The 19,395-nt window shown below is 41.1% G+C and overlaps 2 protein-coding genes across 2 annotated transcripts in view; both read left to right on the top strand.

Moving 5' to 3' along the window:
• tkfc (triokinase/FMN cyclase) overlaps positions 1-4,764 on the top strand; it is a 6,933-nt gene extending 2,169 nt beyond the window's left edge. The window contains exons 5-15 of the mRNA XM_037684412.1: positions 274-308; positions 376-460; positions 549-638; positions 1,805-1,921; positions 2,431-2,550; positions 3,501-3,638; positions 3,707-3,813; positions 3,887-3,993; positions 4,167-4,200; positions 4,430-4,522; positions 4,595-4,764. Of these exons, the coding sequence (XP_037540340.1) occupies positions 274-308; positions 376-460; positions 549-638; positions 1,805-1,921; positions 2,431-2,550; positions 3,501-3,638; positions 3,707-3,813; positions 3,887-3,993; positions 4,167-4,200; positions 4,430-4,522; positions 4,595-4,750 (1,082 nt within the window). The 3' untranslated portion in view covers positions 4,751-4,764. The remainder of the gene's footprint in view (positions 1-273; positions 309-375; positions 461-548; positions 639-1,804; positions 1,922-2,430; positions 2,551-3,500; positions 3,639-3,706; positions 3,814-3,886; positions 3,994-4,166; positions 4,201-4,429; positions 4,523-4,594) is intronic.
• A 7,185-nt stretch (positions 4,765-11,949) lies between these two features.
• The window catches only part of si:dkey-9k7.3, an 18,908-nt gene continuing 11,462 nt past the window's right edge, over positions 11,950-19,395 (top strand). The window contains exons 1-6 of the mRNA XM_037678991.1: positions 11,950-12,001; positions 14,696-14,782; positions 14,885-14,971; positions 15,129-15,214; positions 15,259-15,261; positions 16,722-16,919. Of these exons, the coding sequence (XP_037534919.1) occupies positions 11,950-12,001; positions 14,696-14,782; positions 14,885-14,971; positions 15,129-15,214; positions 15,259-15,261; positions 16,722-16,919 (513 nt within the window). The remainder of the gene's footprint in view (positions 12,002-14,695; positions 14,783-14,884; positions 14,972-15,128; positions 15,215-15,258; positions 15,262-16,721; positions 16,920-19,395) is intronic.

Here is a 19,395-nt window from a genome sequence, read left to right as displayed (position 1 = left end):
ATTTTGACTGTATTGCTGTTAAATTCCTGTCCTGGGAACCAGGACGTCATTTTTAATGGCAGCGGTGTTTTAGGGTCATGGTATGACTCGTTTACCTGCAAGATAAACAACAAATAAATACAATTTACAAAACGAGTCTGAAGTGGAACCCCTGAGCCGCAGAGATAACTGATGGGTCTTGTTGGATCCAGAGCTTCATCCGTAGTTTAGTCCAGCACCAAAGAGAAAAACCCGGAACCTTCATGGAGCTCTGACGCGTCTTTCATCCTTCAGGAATCCACGGTGAACCAGGGGTCAAAAGGTCAAAGGTGAGTCCAACATCCAGCCTCCGGGTGCTTCGGTTGTAAATGCGTTCACTCAGTTTGTGTCCGTCAGGTGGCGTCTGCAGATGAGGTGGTGAAGACCATGATCGATCACATGACCAACCCAATCAGCCAATCGCAGCTGCCGCTGTGCTCAGGTGCGACCGCTGCGCTCCCGTCACGACGTCCGTCTCGAGTTCACCGCACGTCTCCAGCCTGGTGACCGTTTCGTCGTTCTTCCTGCAGGCGACAGCGTCGTTTTGTGCGTGAACAACCTCGGCGCTCTGTCCTGCCTGGAGGTGGCGGTGGTGACCGGAGCAGCCATCGCCTGCCTGGGTGAGCACAGATGTGGTTCTGGTCTGTCCCCACGTGGGTTCTGGATCCTGTAGTTCAGCTGAAGCGAGCTTCCTCTCTCAGAACTCGCAGCAGGGACGAGATGTTCGTTCTGGACTGGGAGGAGCACCCCGAGTTCCCACAGCCTTGTTACTCACTTCTCTAAAGTCCTACTGAAAGTTTGCAGAGACGTTTTTCATCGAATCCTGGGAAAGTTCATCCATCTCTTGCTGCTTATCCCGGGTCGGGTTGTAGAGGCAGCAAGTCCAGGGACGGATCTTTAAAACGTCCAGGAGCCATCTTCAGCTGAGGAGGAGGAGCAGCTCTTCTCGGTGATGCAGGACCTCCTCACTCTGTACTCCTGCAGAACCACCACCTTAACGTGGTGGAGGGGTTCGAGTACCCCGCGCCAAGGATTGTGTGATTGGTCAGAAAGCTGTGGGCGTGTTCGTCAGTGAGGAAGTGCGCTCGAACGTTCAGCTGCACGACTCTTCAAACACTGAATTAGTCAAATGTCCTGGGTGGAGATGGTCAGCCGGCGTGTCTGCTGAAAAGTGTGGCGCTCTGTCCGTCACAGATCTGTGGCCGAGCGGCGGCTGCAGGGACGGAGTGCAGATGTACGCTGCAGCGGGAGGTTTCCCAGGAGCTCCGTGTCTCGTGCACTTTGAAAGGTTTCTGCGAAAACCAACGTCCTGCATCCACTCGTCGTCTGTTCGGCTTCAGATGGAGCATGCCGGGCCCTTCAGAGCCGAGGACCTCCGTGGACGAACATCACGACTGGTGGTCGAGCTCGAATCATGGAGCTGCCGAACGTTTTCTATGAACCGTTCCTCGTCTCCACCTCTTCAAACGTCAATAATTCCTCAGAAACATTTTGCAGTTCCAGATCTTACTCGTGTTTTAAACCAGTGCTTCTCAATTATTTTCTGTTCTCCCCCCAGGAAGAAGTAAACGTTCCGCACCCCCCCGACTCTCCGCCGCAACTTTAAATAATCCGTCTATAAAACTGTTAAAAGTTCACCTCTGCCCAACATCGTGTCCTTATTAACATTAAAATATATGCAGATCAACTCACAACAAGAATAACTTTATTAACATTGTTTCAGTAACAGAAACAACTCAAAGTGCATCAATGTGTCTGAAAGTGATCGGAGGTTTTACGGTTTCAGAGGGTCGTGGCGTGGCGGTTGCCAGGGCGATGTCCGGGCCATTCATGACTTCACTGGAGATGGCAGGAGTGTCTTTGAGCCTGATGAAGGTGGACCAAGAACTACTCAGACTGTTTGGTGAGCATTCGTGCACACAAGCATATTATGATACGTTTTTAGGATTATTTTTAAATTTTATTTACATAAAAATTACTCAAAACTATACAAGAATAATTTAGGTATACATCATATTTGAATGAGACCAGTATAATTTGCGTATAAAGTTAGGATACAGACCATTTTAACTGCAGTTAAACATTGAACGAGCTTGTCTAAGCAGCATGCACATTGGGAATTAAACGGTACTGAGGACTGACCCCTGTGGTACACCACAACCAAACTTTTCCGCTAAGACACAGCTGTCCTGCATGTTTTAAAGGTTTCTCTGCTCTAACACACCTTATTCAACAGTTTTATGGCCTGTTCACGTTCTGCAAAAACCTGTTAATCTCCTATTTATTCAAATCACCCAATTAGCTGAGACGGCCATCTTGAACTGAACTGACTCCAAAAGTTAATCAGTTGTAGTTATCCAGTGATCTCTTTCTGAAAGTTTAATTTAATCCAAGATCTCTCGTCTCATCCAGATGCTAAAACCAGCGCCCCCGCCTGGCCGAACCTCAGCGGTGCGTGCGTGAGCGGACGCAGCTACGTCACCGAGCCTCCGGTCCCGAGCGCTCGGCCGCAGGACGACACGCACTCCAAAGGTCGGTGTCAGTCTCTGTGTACGCTGAATGCCTGTGTGATCCTGCCATCAGCTGCTGGAACACTAACACCGAGACACTCGGGAAGGATGGAGAACTGGCCACCTGGGATTACAACGGGTTCTTTTTTCTTAGTTATTTATGTAAAAATGTTTCAAAAATTAACTTCTTGGTGACATTTTAGGGTTTCATTCAGACATTTGGGTGATTTCTTTTGAACCGTCTCATATCAGGATCAGCTAAGGTCGTATTTAGTGTCAGAATGCAGGATTTATTCAGTGCTTGTGATGTATTTGTGTACCATCCATGATAACGAGTACTGCATACAGCACAGTATATGCTAACTTTATATAGCAATGGCCCAGACAAACAGAAACCTTAGACCTTGACCTTAAAGCTGCTGGGGTGATGAAAAGATTATGCCCCACACCGAGAAGTGAAGGGACAAACGTGAACGAAGTTTCATGAAATTGTCTTGGGCGGATCAGACGTTATGGGCGGGGCAAGAGAAAGTTTATGGACGGAGACTACACCAGAATACTTCCACCTCTCGATGGTGCATGAAAATTAACAACTCGATACGCGTCATCCTTTACCAGAAGTCTGCTGCTCGATTTGTAATAAATGAGCCGAATCAACAGTCGTATTTTGTTGCCAACAATTAAAAGTTGTTTGTTTACGTTTGAACGTCGACGAGTACACGTGGTGCACATTGAGTCGGTCAAATAATCCCCAGATGTGAAAAGGTAAAGTTTGGAGAATGAACGGCATCGAAGACGGAAGTCGTCGTTCTGGGGATGAAATGGAGCGCTGGAGAGGGACGAAGTTAAAGTTGGAACTAAGATTATAATCTGAACTCGAGGAATTTCCGTAACTGGCTGCAGAAATTATTCTGAGAAGTAGTTTGACGGCTGTCATGGCCGTAAAATGGTTCCCGTTTGTGTTCCTGTCAGGACCGCTGAGTCCTGCGATGCGTAAAGTGTTGGATAAGATTTGCTCCACGCTGCTGGAGAAGCAGGAGGAACTGAACTCTCTGGACCGCGCTGCCGGGGACGGAGACTGTGGTAACACCCACGCTCAGGCCGCCAGAGGTACGGAGCGGTGAAGGATCTCGTCCGTCAGAATCATCAGTCTTTTAAACAGAGTTTTGGTGTTTTAGCCATTCAGGAGTGGCTCGGGGGTCACGTGGTCCCTGGTTGCCCGGGGCGACTGCTGGCGGTCCTGGCCAGGTTGGTGCAGGAAAAGATGGGCGGGTCTTCGGGAGCGGTGAGTCTTCGGCAGCGCGAGCCTGTACTCTGAAATATTTTCTTAACCGACGCGCGTCTTCTTTGTCTTGCAGCTGTACAGTCTGTTCCTCACCGCCGCTGCCGGTCATGTGACCGAGGGGCGGAGCGATGCTGCCGCCTGGGCCAGAGCAGTGCATGCTGGGACACAAGCCATGAAGAGGTGCAATTGAGCCAATTAGCTTACAGCTGACGTTTACTTAAATGGAGCTACTAGATACTGTTTTTCTAACATTAGCTTATTTTAGCTTTGACCCATGGGTTAGCTACTTGTAGCTGCGTGCGCTCAAACCAAGAGATTTAAAGCTAAATCTTACAACCTGACCCGTCTTTTAGGTACGGAGGAGCCGACCTCGGCGACAGAACGATGGTGAGAAAAACTGATTCTTTTCATGACGCACGCTCAACCAGGGAGAAAAATCTAAAAGAGTTAAGTCTGGTCCTCGGGACATTCAAAACAACAACAACAACAAAAACAGTAGAAACGTTTGTTTTGTTTTTTGAATGTCCAGACGACCAGACTTAACTCTTTTAGAACTGATTCTTTTGTTTCATTCCACCCCAACCTTTGGCTGATGTCTTTGTCTCGTCCTCTGTAGCTGGACGCTTTGTGTCCCGCGGCGGACGAGCTGATGAAGCTGACTGCGGCGCCCCCGGCTGACCACGTGGCAGTACTGCAGGCTGCGGCACAGGTACCCTAACTACAGATGATGCGCTTGCCGGTCGTCGTGTTCTTACCTCCGTCTTCCTCTCCGGCTCCGCAGAAAGCATCCTCGGGCGCAGAGGCGACTCGCGGCCTCACAGCCAGAGCCGGCCGGGCCAGCTACATCGCCGCAGAACGGCTCACCCTGCCTGATCCTGGCGCCGTGGCTGTGGCCGCCATTTTGAAAGCTGTTGTGGAGACGCTGGAGGGGAAATAAAGCTAAACCAAGATATTAGCAGAGATTAAGACGTTTCCACACGTATGATTGTCTTTAATCAAGGTTTTTTTGTACATAATATTTTTGCTGTTAATCCTTAAAACATACAGAATGATGACTGTGTCTTAAAGTTCATTAAAGTACGTTTAAGTTTAAATTTAATTCATACAAACAAAGCTTTTATTACAAACTTTTATTGCTCAGACAGAAAAACACTCCATGATGTGGATAGTTGTCGCTCAGCGATAAAACTAAACAAACTGCAGCAAAAACAACTTTATGTATAAAAACACAAGAAATAAACAATAAAATCAAAGAAATACATCTGATATGACTGACGAGCTTATAAACCCTCTGAATTTTAAAAATAACTTCAGCATAAAGGCGTTTATAAATTCTGTGAATGTTATAGATTGTTGTGTGAACAGATGTTTTTATTTTTTGTGAATAGTTTGATGAATAATCATCAAAACGTTCAGGTGCATCAGAAACAGTGGGCTTGGTCTTCTGGTTCCTGACACTTTTTTGCTTTTCAACACATTTGACTTCATTTAAAATCAAATCATCCATTAAAATCCACGAAGATCTCTGTTCAATCTTTTAGCTTTTAGCTACACTTTAGCTCATTCTAGTTATTTAGCTCATTATCATTACATTATTTAGTCAACTTTAGTTCTTAACTAAAGTTGACTAATCTTAGCTATGGACTACGGTTTAGTTAATTTTATCTGTAGTTTTGTTTTTAGCTACATTTTTGCCAATTTCAGCTTTTAGCTAAAACTTAGCTGATTGGAGCGTCTGTATCTTTTTTTCTTCTTCTTTTCTTGTAACTTTCTGTTAACCACAAGTAAACCTGCAGTCTGAGAGCGAAGTGCTCTGTTAGGAAAATATGGAACAATAAGATCTGTAATATAAGATGGAGCTAGGTTGTTGATGGATTTGTAGGTTAAGAGCTAAGATTAGGTAGGATTTTGAATTACTGGTAAGATTTTGAATTACTGGTATACTGGTTTGAATTACTGGTATATTCTGAATTTGACAGGGAGTCAGTGGAGAGAAGTTAAAACTGGAGAGATATGATCTCTCCTTCTAACTCTCATTAAGACTGGCAGCAGCATTTTGGATCAACTTAAGATTTTTTAAATTATTTTTGGACACCCAGATAACAAACCATTGAAACAGTCCAGCTTAGACATGACAAATGCATGGACCGGTTTTTCTGCATCATTTTTAGATAAGATGTTTCTAACTTTAGTGGAAGAAGGCGGTTCTAGTAACATTTTTAATGTGGGGGATAAAAGACATGTCCTGATCAAAAATAACACCAAGATTTTTAACATTAGAGCTGGAGAACAGATTAATGCATCTAAGGAGGGAGAAAGACTGAAACATTCATTCCTAAGGTGCTCAGGTCCAAAAACCAAAACCTCAGTCTTGTCTGAGTTTTAAAGCAGAAAATTTAGGGTCATCCAGGTTTTTATGTCTTTAAGACATGCTTGTAGTCTAAGTAGCTGATTGGATTCATTGGGTTTAATGGACAAATATAATTGTGTATCATCAGCATAATAATGTATCCCATGCTGTTTAATAACATTACCTAATGGAAGCATATATAAAGAGTATTGGTCCAAGCAATGAGCCCTGAGGAACTCCATGATTAACTTTGGTGTATGATGAAGATTCATTATTTACAATTACAAACTGGAATCTATCAGATAGATATGATTTCAACCAATGTAGAGCCATTCCTGTAATTCCAACATCATATTCAAGTCCCTGTAATAGAATATTATTTTCAACTGTATCAAATGCAGCACTGAGGTCTAACAGGACCAGTGTAGACACCTGTCCATTGTCAGAGGCCATGAGAACATCATTAGTAACTTTGACCAGTGCAGATTCAGTGCTGTGGTGAGCTCTAAATCCTGACCGAAACTCTTCAAACAGATTATTTCTTTGTTGATGTTCACGCAACTGACCTGCAGCTATTTTCTCTAGAATTGTTTTAGATGAACGTTAGATTAGATACAGGTCTATAATTGGCCAGAATTCCTTAATCAAGATTATGTTTCTTAAATAAAGGTTTAATTACAGCAACCTTAAAGTGTTGTGACGTAACCACTCAGAGACAAATTCAGCAGATCCAACATGTGGACATTAATTAGGGGAAATGCATATTTAAATACGCTGGTTAGGATGGGATCTAGCAGACATGTGGACGGTTTGGATGAAGCTATTATTTTTGACAAATCAGAGAGCTCAACAGGACAAAAACAGTCCAAACAAATGAGGTTCTTCTAAAGCTGCCTCAGCTGACAGGGAACCAGAGGCGATAGTAGGAAGGATGGTTTGAATTTTCTCCCTGATTTAAATAATTTTAATTATAAAAAATCTCGTGAACTCATCACTGCTTATAGCTGTAGGATACATGTTTACATGCATACATACAGTTTAGCTGAATGTTTAACTGATGTTTAATTTTAGCTATAGTTTGTCAGTTTTAGATTATTTGCTCAAATTTAGCTACTTAGCACTTCTAGATGCTGTTTCACTAATATTATCTTTTGGCTACATTTAGATTTTACCTCTATTTGAGCTAAATTCAGTTAAATCTTTCAGCTTTCATTGTATTCATGCAATCAGGTGTTCTACTTCTTGGAGCTTGATGCAAACAATGGTTAGAGCTCTTTGAAAGTTTACTGTAATTTTTTTATATTTTCTAATGATTGATTTTCTCTTGTGGAAAATGTAATAATGTGGGCCTAGTTTACTGACTAATAAATATCTACAGTTGTGTAAATGTTTCTGACAAGTGTTTAACCCTTTTTGTTCCACAGACGGATGAAGTCATGAACATTTTCTAGAAAATTCTAAATTGTTTTTTTTCTCTGTAACAAAAACCCGTGGATACGAATCTTTTTTCCGACTTCCTAACACGCAAATGTCTCTCACGCTTTGAACACCCCCACACTTTCACACTTCTAACCGACCTGCAGCCTTGCACACAAGTGCCTTCACTTTTATCCACTCTGCTGCACACGGACCACGGCGAAGGTAAGCTGCTTCTTTGTCGAGCGAAAATCGTTGCAGTGAATCGTTAAAACGGAGGAAAACCGTTTACACCCCGAGGGATGAGTGGAAGGATTTGTATTTTCAACCATGACGTTCATGTGTGAGTGATGAGTTTCTGTGCAATATGACTTTTCCAGAAACAAAATAAGTCATTACTCAATTTTTTTGTTTTTACTCACACACAGTGTTGAATAGATACATACATATATTTATATATATATAAACACAAATATAATTAATTGGTGTGTAAAAGCAGTAAAATCTTCATTAGTTGGCTCCCGATACAAGTTAAATTATAGCCTATTTTGTTGCAGAGATAAAGCATAAACTCAAAAATTTGCTTATTTGAACCCTCCTGCTACCCTGGGGTTAGAAATGACCCATAAGGCCTGATTTTGGCCTTGTGTATCAGTTTGACCCAAAGGCAGCAGGACGGTCAAACCAACAACAACAAAAAAATCACTTGAATTTTTAGTTAAAAAATGAACTAAACAGAGAAGTGTGAATTACTTTTTTAAACGATGTGTAAATAAATATGAGCTAAAATACGTTTTGTTCAAATAACGTGATCAGGTGTAAGTTAAGGTATGCTTGGAGAAGATTTAGAAGTGTCTTTATGAATTGACAATACACTAAAGTCACTCTACAGGAAATGTGCAAAAATAGTTTTTGCTGAATGTGAATCAAAAAGACTCGTAAAATAAATAGTGTGACACTGTAAAACAGGGCTTAATTTGAGCTGGATCCTGCTGGAACAGAATCTGGGAACTCTTATTATGACAAGGTGCGTTCCGGAAACCGTGTACTTGGATTCGGTAACTCTGAGGCTACTAATAATAAAGTTATGAACAAATTTAAATGCCATGAACGAATAAAACCTGTAATGGACATGTAATCTGAAAATAATTACATAAACACTAATTTTAAACATAACAGCCACTCATGAGCTTCCTAATATGAGCTGCCCCTTCAAGTAAGCATTTCTGCTTCTACCCTTAAAAACATCTCTGCCCCTAAAAGTACAGGAGTACACAAATAGCGATGGGGTGGGGTGGGGGTTAGGATGCTTATGACAAGTGGAGCAAGCTCTGTTCACATAAGGAGAGCTGTTGGCCAGGCTACTTCCTGTTGCTCTCTAAAGTAGTTATTGAATCAATTGTTTACTTATGTAGGTAAACGTAGATGTTTAACAACCCGTTAAAATACACCAGACCTGTGGGCGTTCCAGCATCGTTTGGCTTACAAATTAAGCACTGCTGTAAAAGCTCAAAATCCAGTGTTTACAAGCAAACGGTTACATTTTCCTCAAACAGATCCATATATGTAAATCCTAAAAATAACAACTACAACTAAATGTGGTTATTGATCCTTAAGTTATAGGTTCAACAAATTGTGATTCAGTTAGCACAGTTTAGTGAAGTACCTTATTAGCTTAGACGTGACATCAAATACAAACTGTAGGCTATCCTGATGCATGCTAGGCTAGTTTATTAATTTAAGTTTTGAGACAGTTTGTATAAAATTATATGATTTCAAACATGTTGATTGAATCAAATGTTGAAATTGACATTGAAAAAAATGTCTAGTTTTCAGTACTTTGGCTGATGTGAGGTTGCTAACTGTTGCTGTTAGCTTTATTTAGCTTTTAGACACTCAATGATTGAAAGTTTGAAATAAAGAAAACATTACTGTCTTTGTAGAACCTCCAATATACAAACAAAATAAAACTAAATTTTGCCTTTCAGCTTCAGAGTAGTAACACTTCAGTTTCTTTTAGCGCATTTTGGCAGGCTTCCAAAGTTAGCTAGATGCGACATAAGCTAACCACAGTTAGCTTCACTGTAATGCTAAACACAAAGAGTATGCTGCAATTTATTTATTTGTTTTTCACCAGCTTTAAGACAGATTGGATAAAATTATTTAAATGAATGCAAATCATAGTTAATTTTTTTGTATAAATCATTTAGCTAAGTCAAAAGGATTTTGCCATTTTAGCACCTTTGCTAATGTGAGGTTGCTAACCGCCAGTTTTACATATTTATTAACGAACATCTAAAAACCAAATAACGCTAGTATTGGCAGTTAGCATCCTCACATTAGCAAAGGTACTGTTTGTTAGTTTCAAATGTAAAATATACCTGTCTGCGTAGAACATCCCAAATCAACACTAACAAACTATTAACTTTTAATCAAAATGTGTACATGATTTTTAAAAAGCAACATCGAACACTTTAGTTTTAACGCGGCACATTTTAGCGGGCTAACGGTTAGCTTAGACGCAACACCAACAATAATTTGTTGGCTACGGTTTTATGTTTTATATGATTTTTTTTTTAAATCTCCTTTGTTTTGCTACATTGTTCAGTCAAAAGTCGTATTTTCTCTTTTTTTGTACTTTAGTACGGTTTCTAACTACCAATTCAAGGTCGAGAAATAAAAGTGATCAGTTCAATTGTGAAAGTTTTACTAAACGGGCTACGGTTGCGTTTGTTGAACGTTTTTATGAGGTTACGTTTTTAAGTATCCTGTCAAACTCCTGCTGAACGAAGCCCGTCCTGAGCCTGGTCATGGTGTTGCTGGTTTCTTCTTGTTAAAAGGGAGTTATTTCTTTCCACTGTCGCCAACAAGATGCTCAGGGGGGGTTGTGACGACGTGAAGAATCAACGCCATCTGCTGGTTTCCTTAGATAACTTTTATTAACAGCCATTTTATAATGTGCGTGAATATTTTTAACAGTGTAAGATGACTTTAGCATTAGAGTTGCATTTGGGTCCAAAAAAATCCGAACCGACCTGGCCCCAGCACGTAGCCATCATTTCCGAACTCCACCCGACCCAACGAATTAACAGTAATTACAGGTCCAAAACCCCCCCCCCCCCGATATTTTTAATTAATTTTTGACTGCTTACATAGTTATCAACAGTCGGCGGACACGCGTGGTTAATGGGGGCAGAATATCGGAGCTGAGGGGGTGTTTGTCCTTTCATGGCCGTCAAAGCGCATTAAATCTCTGCTTCTGCTGCATTCTGCATTATTCAGACACGGACCGTGCTCTGACATTGGATATTTTGGGGATCTCACCTGTTTGGGTCGTCGGCCGCACATTTCTGCACACGTCCGCTGAGCGCAGCGGCTGAATGAACGTCCATTTCCCTTTGATGGATCGCTGCCTGACAGTCCCATCTGAAGCTTAACTGATTTTTTTTTTTTTTTTTACCTCTTTCAAGGCCGGTCAGCGCGTGGTCAAATGGCGTGGTGAATGTATGGCAAGCCATGTTGCCATATATTGGATCGTCAGCCGTGCGCATCCACAATCAAAAGCCCGACACCGGCCCGGCCTGCACATTATTATGACCCGGCCCCAATCTGGGTCGGGCCAGGCTCCAGGTTCGGTTTAGAAACGACAGCTCTATTTAGCATCGTGTTGGTGCTGTAAAAATAAACCGACTTAAACTGAATGTTGGCACGCTCTGTTGATTCAACTGCGTGATGAATTTATGCAGATTTCCTACTTTATTTGTGCCATCAACAACACGTTGTCGTCATAAATTGGTGATGAGAAGCCGCACAAAGTATGGTCCGTAATTGTTGGTATAAAATGTAAATTACTGTATTTATAGTCTCGTGAACCTGTTCAGTTCAGAAACAAATGCTCAGCCCAAAAGCAGCTAAACAAGAAATAAACTGTTTTTTGTGTTTTTAAGTGACATGTTTCAGCAGCTGGTGGATGCTGTTTGGGGTTTTTGTGTTTACTCTGTGGTTAAGGACACTCTGTGTACTCCTTCTTGAAACCAGTAGTGTTGTGCACCAGTACTTCCACTATTGCTCCCACTGCTTCATGCAAAGCGATCCGCTTCATTGGTCTCAACCTGTAATCGTCCGCCACGTTGTTTTTATTGCCCTCGCGGTCGCTCGGGCAGGAAGCGGCTGCTTTCTTGGTCTTACTCAGAAAAATGTGCAGATCGAGCTCACCGTCGCTGCGGTGACAACGTAACGGCAATGCCAGGAAGCTGATCTGTCACTTTCATGTTGCTGATCTGTCACTTTTCACATAACAAAGTCCCGACTGTGCAGGAAAGGACGACGAAAGAAGCTCCTTGTTGTTGAAGTTTGTGTCTTTCTGTCAGATGGAGTTCGCCTGCAGCCATGTTGTTTGTAACTGGAGGCCAGATGAAGCAGGTGAGTCCACACGTCCACAGAAACGTTCATGAAGCATCGGAGTCGCTCCTCCATAAACTGTACAACGGTTTGTTGTTCGCACCACATCCGAGTGGGTTTAAAATAAAATTATAAACTCAGCAGTTGCTTTAAAAATATATATTATTGATTTTTTTAAAGTAATGTGTAGTGGAAATGTTAGGAACAGTTAACATCTTACCTGCTGTAGATGGCTCGTTAAGTAACCTCAGTTTGGGTGTGGAAATGATGTAATTATGACCTGACTGATGAGCTAATGGCTAGTCAGAGCAGAGCCAAGAATAAAGTGGATTTCAGCTGTACCTGTAAAAATCATAACGGCTGCTGCAAACGATTTCTTTATGAACTTGGATTCATTTATTCTGTCGGAAACAAAAATCTGCCGCGGGTGCTACAGCTAGCTGCTGCTGCACTGACGGCATTTGAAAGAATCTTCACATTTTCACAAGTTTACCTTTTCAGCGCCGTCACTTTTGCATTACGTGGATATTTACATACGTTCTGCAGTTACTTGCATGTGCAAATAGCAGCTGCGGCTAGCTGTAGCACTTCCAGCAAGAATCACGTAACAATTCTGCCTGAATATGAATAACAATACAAAACTAAACAAATTGAATTTCTTGCAAAAATGCAGTGTGCGCAGAAGAACTTGCAGAAAAACAGCTGAAATTAGCTTAAAAAACAGCTGAAATTAGCTTAAAAAACAGCTGAAATTAGCTTAAAAAACAGCTGAAATTAGCTTAAAAACAGCTGAAATTAGCTTAAAAAACATGCTGAAATGAAGCTGAAATGGAAAAACAAACGTAAATTAGCAGAAAAAAGCAGAAAGAACACATTTACTGAAATTGGTTAGATATTCGGAAATTAGCAGAAAAGTTAGGAAATTAGCTAAAAAATGATGAAATTAGCAAATGCTGAAAAGTAGCTGAAAGGCAAAAAGAAGCTTAAACTACCAGAAGGAAAAGGAAAGAGCTGAAATGAAATCAACGAAGGTGGAATTAGCTGAAAAAGCTGCAAGTAGCATAAAAGCAGCTAAATAGTAGCTGGAAAAGCAGAAATAGCCAGCACTAGCTAAATTAAGCTGAAAGGAGCATAACAAGCTAAAATTAGCAGAAATAAGTTCATTAGTCTGAAAGTTGCAGAAATTAACAAGGAAAACTTGAATTTATGCGCAAAAAGTGTGGCGTTCCCGAACGTTTGTTGTTAACGTGTCAAGTGTTGTTTCGTGATCTCAGGAGGGTTAAATAACAAGGAGCCGAAGCAGGTTCAGACATTAGCTGAACGAAGGGAAAGGCAGAGAAATTTAACAAGAAAAACGTCACACTTTAAAACATTAAAGGCTGTTTATTTCTCACAACAAAGAATCGAATAAGTACCGGTAAGTGAAACACAACGAGTCTTTGTTCCAGGAGTTTGTTGTCTGTTCAAACCAAACATAACCTTCACGTCTTTTTTACTGACCTGTCAGGACCTTTAACCTTTAGCTGAGAAGTCCAAGACAAAGCTCTTGAGTTTTTGTCATTTCTCCGAGCATTGCACAGTCTGACATGAGGGTGAATTTACTACGTCCACCCCTTCAGTCACTGAATTACAGAAACACTGGAATGGTGTAATCTCTGCTAGGGACACGAGGATCTGTGCCGCCATTTTGAGAAGACCTTTGTGTAGAAACGTGGACCATAGTTCCGTTAATATCTGAACAAAGATCCTAAACTCAGCAAATAAGTTTAATTTTGATCATTAATTATTTTAGTTATTGGAAGCAGCTTTATTATCAGAGTATTTTGGATCATTAATTCATAAATTTTGGAAAACGTGACTTTCAGTTTTGTCTGTCTTGGTGATAGCGTAGCATGCGCTAACGGAAAAAAATAATAAAAAACTTAACTTGTCCTAAAGTGATGACTTGCACACCGTTGTAATACTTGTTGTTTTTATATATTTATAGTAATTATATAGAACTTTGTTTATTCCATTTCAACAGTTTATTCTATTGTAGAATGATCCAGGCGTCTGTTTTCTATACACGCTCCTTCCTTTTCGGGTTGCGGGGACCGGTCGTTTATCTCCAGCAGTCACTGCGCGAGAGGCGGAGGACAGGTTGGACAGATCGCAAGTCCAACCCAGGGACACGTAGAGACAAACGAGACAACCACTCTCTCACAGCTAGGGACAAGTGGTAACGCGTTGGCTTGGCGTTTTGCCCTCCGTTACACCAGACCCGAATCAACGCAGGACTCTCGAGTCGTCCGTTTTCACATTATGAACAAAACGAGATTATTTTTACCTCCTCTGAACTGATGACGCAGCGCGCAACACGCTCTGGACGTTAACAACGTGCCGTTCCCACGCGTAAACAGTTCAGAGCGATTCACAAAGCTCTTTTCAAGATGGCTGCCAAAACTCTCACCTAGCGTGGCCCGTGGCCGGTCCAGAGTTGCTCCACTTCAACGTGTTTAATGTCCTGGTCTCTGTAGGACGATGGTCTCAGACTCAATCACAGCAGCAGCTGCTCTGATGTTATTGCTGATGACTTTCCGCCTCGGCCGTATGTTAACACACCTTCAGATAGGAAGGCAAACAAACAGAGTACTTATTTTGTACATTTCGCCTCCTAAATGACAACAGTCATACGTCTGTCGCAGCGTGACTCGTTTCTCCTGCTCCTTCCGTCAGGTGCTCTTCCTCCACCGCTGCCTCCTCGTCATCATCAGAAACCTCGGCCCTCTTCGCTTCCCCTCGCTCCTCCGGTTCCTCCCAGACGTGAGTCACCTTTTGAAGTGAGGTTCTGTGGAAATAGCCGAAGTATCCCTTTAATCAGCAGCCGTGAACGTGTTTGTAGTTTACCTTCTTTCTTGTCATCAGTGGACCTGCTGGAAGGAGAACGTGCGAGTGACGTGAACGTCAACGTCGTCTCTCTGAGCGTTGCAAAGCTGGTGGACGTCGGCCGAGGTCAGAGCTCGAAGAAAAGCTGCTTTTCATTTGGTTTCTGAAAAGTTGTCGTCTTTCCATTCGTTCAACGTTTATTCAAACAGGTTCGTTCGCTGAGCCTCAGGGACTCGTTTACAAGAGAGACCTGATCTTTGTGATTTCTGTTGACTCGTTTCAGACGCAGGTCTGGAAACGCTTCAGAGCCCGCTGGTTTGTGAGAAATGTCGAGCTGCGTTGTCCCATCTCAGTTCTGTTCACAACGATGTGAGTACTGACAAAGTGCACATCAAAATGTTCGGCTCAAACAGCAGGTTCGGCTCATACAGCAGACAGCAGCTACCACTTTGGTTTCTGAAACTTTTGACTTTATTTATGATCTCATGAAACCCTTCAGCGGGAAATCTGCTTCGTCGCACTGCCTCAGGTTCTGCTTAAGCTTCTTTTAGCTTTTAGCTAGCCTTCTGCTACTTTGAGCTAACTATAAGAACGTTTTAGTCAGCATGTTGGTGGTTTTATTTTCAGTTAGCCTGAAATAATTTTAACTTGTAGCTAGCTTTTGATACGTTTAGCTAGCCTTTTGCTAATTTTAGCTTGTAGTTAGCCTGTGATACGTTTAGCTAGCCTTTTGCTAATTTAAGCTTTTAGCTAACCTTCTGCTACTTTGAGTTAGCTATTAGAAAGTTTAGTCAGCATGTTGATGTTTTAATTTTCAGCCTGAAATAATTTTAACTTGTAGTTAGCCTTTGATACGTTTAGCTAGCCTTTTGCTAATTTTAGCTTGTAGTTAGCCTTTGATACGTTTAGCTAGCCTTTTGCTAATTTAAGCTTTTAGCTAGACTTCTGCTACTTTGAGTTAGCTATTAGAAAGTTTAGTCAGCATGTTGATGTTTTCATTTTAAGTTAGTCTTTTATTAAATTTAGCTTGTAGCTAGCCTTTTTATACATTTAGCTAGCATTGTACTTCTTTTAACTTTTAGCTAGCCTTCTGCTACTTTGAGTTAGCTATTAGAAAGTTTTAGTCAGCATGTTGGGGGTTTTATTTTCAGTTAGCCTTATGCTAATTTTAATTTATAGCTAACCTTTGATAAGTTTAGCTAACCTTTTGCTAATTTTGGCTTTTAGCTAGCCTTTTGCTACTTTGAGTTAACTATAAGAATGTTTTAATCAGATGTTGATGTTTTCATTTTCAGTTAGCCTGTAATAATTTTAGCTCATAGCTAACCTTTTGATGCATTTAATTAGCCTTTTGCTAATTTTAGCTTTTAACTAGCCTTCTGCTACATTGAGTTAGCTATTAGAAAGTTTAATACTTTTCCTTTCAGTCGGTGTTTTGAAATTTTATAAATTTAAATTTTAACTACCCTTTTGATGTATTTAGCTAGCCTTTTGTCACGTTTTGCTTTCAGGCAGCATTTTGATACATTTAGATTTTAGCTATTTTTAGTTAAACTTTTAATGATTTTAGCTGTCAGCAAGACCAGATAGCTTTTTGACATTTTAGCTAGTATTTTGCATATGGTAGACTTTAGTTAGTAATTAGCTTCTTTTTTTTTTAGATTTGAGATAGAATGTTTCTCCTTTTAGCTTCTTGCTTCTTTTAGCTAGTGTCATTTACAACTCAGTTTCAGCTCCTTTAGCAGCTTCAACTCCTTTTTTATGGAAAGTTTTCTAGCTAAACTAATGTTTCTTTAACTTCAGTTTGAAGCTAATATCAGCTGAAGTAACAGTTGATGAAAGACTTCAGCTGTAAACTAGATTTTTTGCCCCTCAGCTGTGGGTTTGTGAGTTCTGTGGAGGTGAAAACGCTGTGGATGGGGACGTGGCCACCGTGTGCATGGGTCAGCGAGCAGGCGTGCGCAGCGACAACCTCTACCAGCCGAAGGGGAGTGACGACGACTACGAGAACCTGGAGAACTCGCTGGTGGTTTTCTGCGTGGACATTTCAGGCAGCATGAGCGTCACGACGGAGGTGAGAGGAACCTGGAGACGTTCTCGTTTGTTGGACGCAGCAGAACGCAAAGACTCATAAAGATCAGACCAAAAGAGCTAAAGGATTCTAACAGCAGCCAAACACCAGCTAAATGCTAAGAGGTACAAAAAGCTCAAGCTCAAAGTTAAAAGGAAAAAAAACACACTTAAAAACAGCTGAACACAAGCTAAAAGATAAAAGGAGCTAAAAGCTACCTAAAAGTAGCGGAACACTAGCTAAAGGGTGCAAAATCTTAGCAAAATGTAGCCCAACTAAAAACTAAAAGAAGCTAAATGCTACAAAGTAGTATCTGAACACTAGCTGTAAGCTAACAGGAGCAAAAGTCTACCTAAAGTAAGCAAACACTAGCTAAAAGATAAAAGGAGCTAAAAGCTACCTAAAAGTAGCTGAACACTCGCTCAAAGTTAAAGAAACAAAATGCTACCCAACAGTAGCTGAGCACTAGCTAAAATGAGCTAAATCTGACCTAAAATTAGTTGAACACTAGCTAAAGGGTGCAAAATCTTAGCAAAATGTAGCCCACCTAAAAGCTAAAAGAAGCTAAATGCTACAAAGTAGTATCTGAACACTAGCTGTAAGCTAACAGGAGCAAAAGTCTACCTAAAGCAGCCAAACACTAGCTAAAAGTTTACAGAAGCAAAATGCTAGCTCAAAGATGCAGAATAATAGTAGCTAAAAGTTGAAATGAGAAAAATGCTAGCTAAATCAAGCAAAAGAATAGCCACAAGCAAAAGTAGCAAAATAACAGCTAAAATATATTAAAAAAAAACCCACTGAGGTAAAACTAAAAAGGGCTAAATAGTAGCTAAAAGGTAAAAAAAAAAAAAAAAGTTTAAATTCAAAGGCATGATGTTAGCTAAACTATAGCTAAAAACTAAAAGAAGCAAAAGAAGACAAGCCAGTACAAGAAAGTCCACGCTCAATAATCCAGGTAAACAGTGCAACATTTTTCAGTCAGGTCATCTGGACAGTTTCTTTTTTTGTGCTGAAACGTTTCGCCTTCGATCCGGAAGCATACTGAGCATGGACTTTGTTGTTTTCAAACATTTTGACACGACTGTCAACAAGGAACAGGGCCAGCAATGGAGGAGGGGGCGTGCCAAAGACACCATCTTAGCACCAACATAACTGGTTTGTTCCACTTTGGAGTAAGCTGTTGGGGGAAGAATCAGTTTTGTTGTGTTTCCTTGACTGATGAAGCCTTCTGGATGGAAGGCGAAACATTTCAGCACAACAAAAGAAACTGTCCAGATGACCTGACTGAAAATGTTGCTTAGAGCCAGTACGCTGAAGCAGATTTCAAAAAGAAAAGTTTTGAAGGAATTTCCAAATATTTCAAAGGGGAAAATATTTGTAAACGAAGTTAAATATTTATAGAAGTTTAAAAGTTACAAAAACTAAAAGTGGCAGCACCGATCTCCTGTATGAGCCGAACGTTTTGATACATAAAGGGCTAAAATAGCACAATGCATGCAGAAGTAGCTGGACTGTAAAAAAATCTATGATAAAAAAAAAAACTTGTTGCTCCTCTTAAGTTTTTAGCTCGTGTTCAGCTACTTAAGCTTCAAAACAACCACCAACAGCAGTTGTATGTTTTTTATACGTTCAAAGTTTGATCAAATTTAAAAAACTTTGAGAACATGAGCTGAGAACGCTCAGAAGCTAAAGAAAAGCTTGAAACTGAACATCAGACAGTAACTTCACAGAAGCAGCTGTCGGAAAGACGACCACAACTAAAGTTTCGGCTGTTTCTGCTCCTTCCTGATCTGTAAATCATCTGGATTCAGCTGAACGTTCTTAGTTTCTGCCCTCTCTGTCGTTTGTACCGCTACAGCGTTATTTATGACTTAAATGTGTTTCAATATAAACATGGAGTAGTGGTGCAGAGGTTAGAGAAGGTGGGCCTGTGATCGGAAGGTCGCCGGTTCAACTCCTCGTAGTGACAACATCAAAATGCAGGTGGGAAAGGTGAAACACCCACACCTCATTTGCTCCACTCTGAGCCCTTGAGCAAGGCCCTTAACTCGCACCACCTGCTCCCCCGGGCGCCCCACATGGCAGCTCTCTGCTCCACAGAGGGTTGTGGTGACTCGGTGGTTCTGTGGTTGTGTCAGGAAGGGCATCCGGCGTTGCCAAGTTAGTTCTCTGTGGCGACCCCTGACGAAGGGAGCAGCCGAAAGAAGAAGTTTCAATATAAACATTTCCTAATTTAAGTCATCCGTTTATACGTCTTAACTTTACGTACAGTATGAGTCATTTAAAGTACACAAAAATAAATAACAATTTTTTATTTTTGAGATAAATAATTATATGTTATGTAGCGGTTCAGAAAACTGGGTTTTACATTTGAGTTTCTAAATAAAAAGCTCATGAACCAGAGTAATAGTATACGGTGACAGTACAGGTACTCTAACTCAGTTGTTTCTGCAGGTAATAGTATACGGTGACGGTACAG

The sequence above is a fragment of the Nematolebias whitei genome, chromosome 1, assembly GCF_014905685.2.
Source record: "Nematolebias whitei isolate Nwh7 chromosome 1, NemWhi1, whole genome shotgun sequence".
Classification (NCBI taxonomy): Eukaryota; Metazoa; Chordata; class Actinopteri; order Cyprinodontiformes; family Rivulidae; genus Nematolebias; species Nematolebias whitei.
Note: the sequence above shows the minus strand (reverse complement) of the source record. Positions and strands in the feature narration are given on the sequence as shown.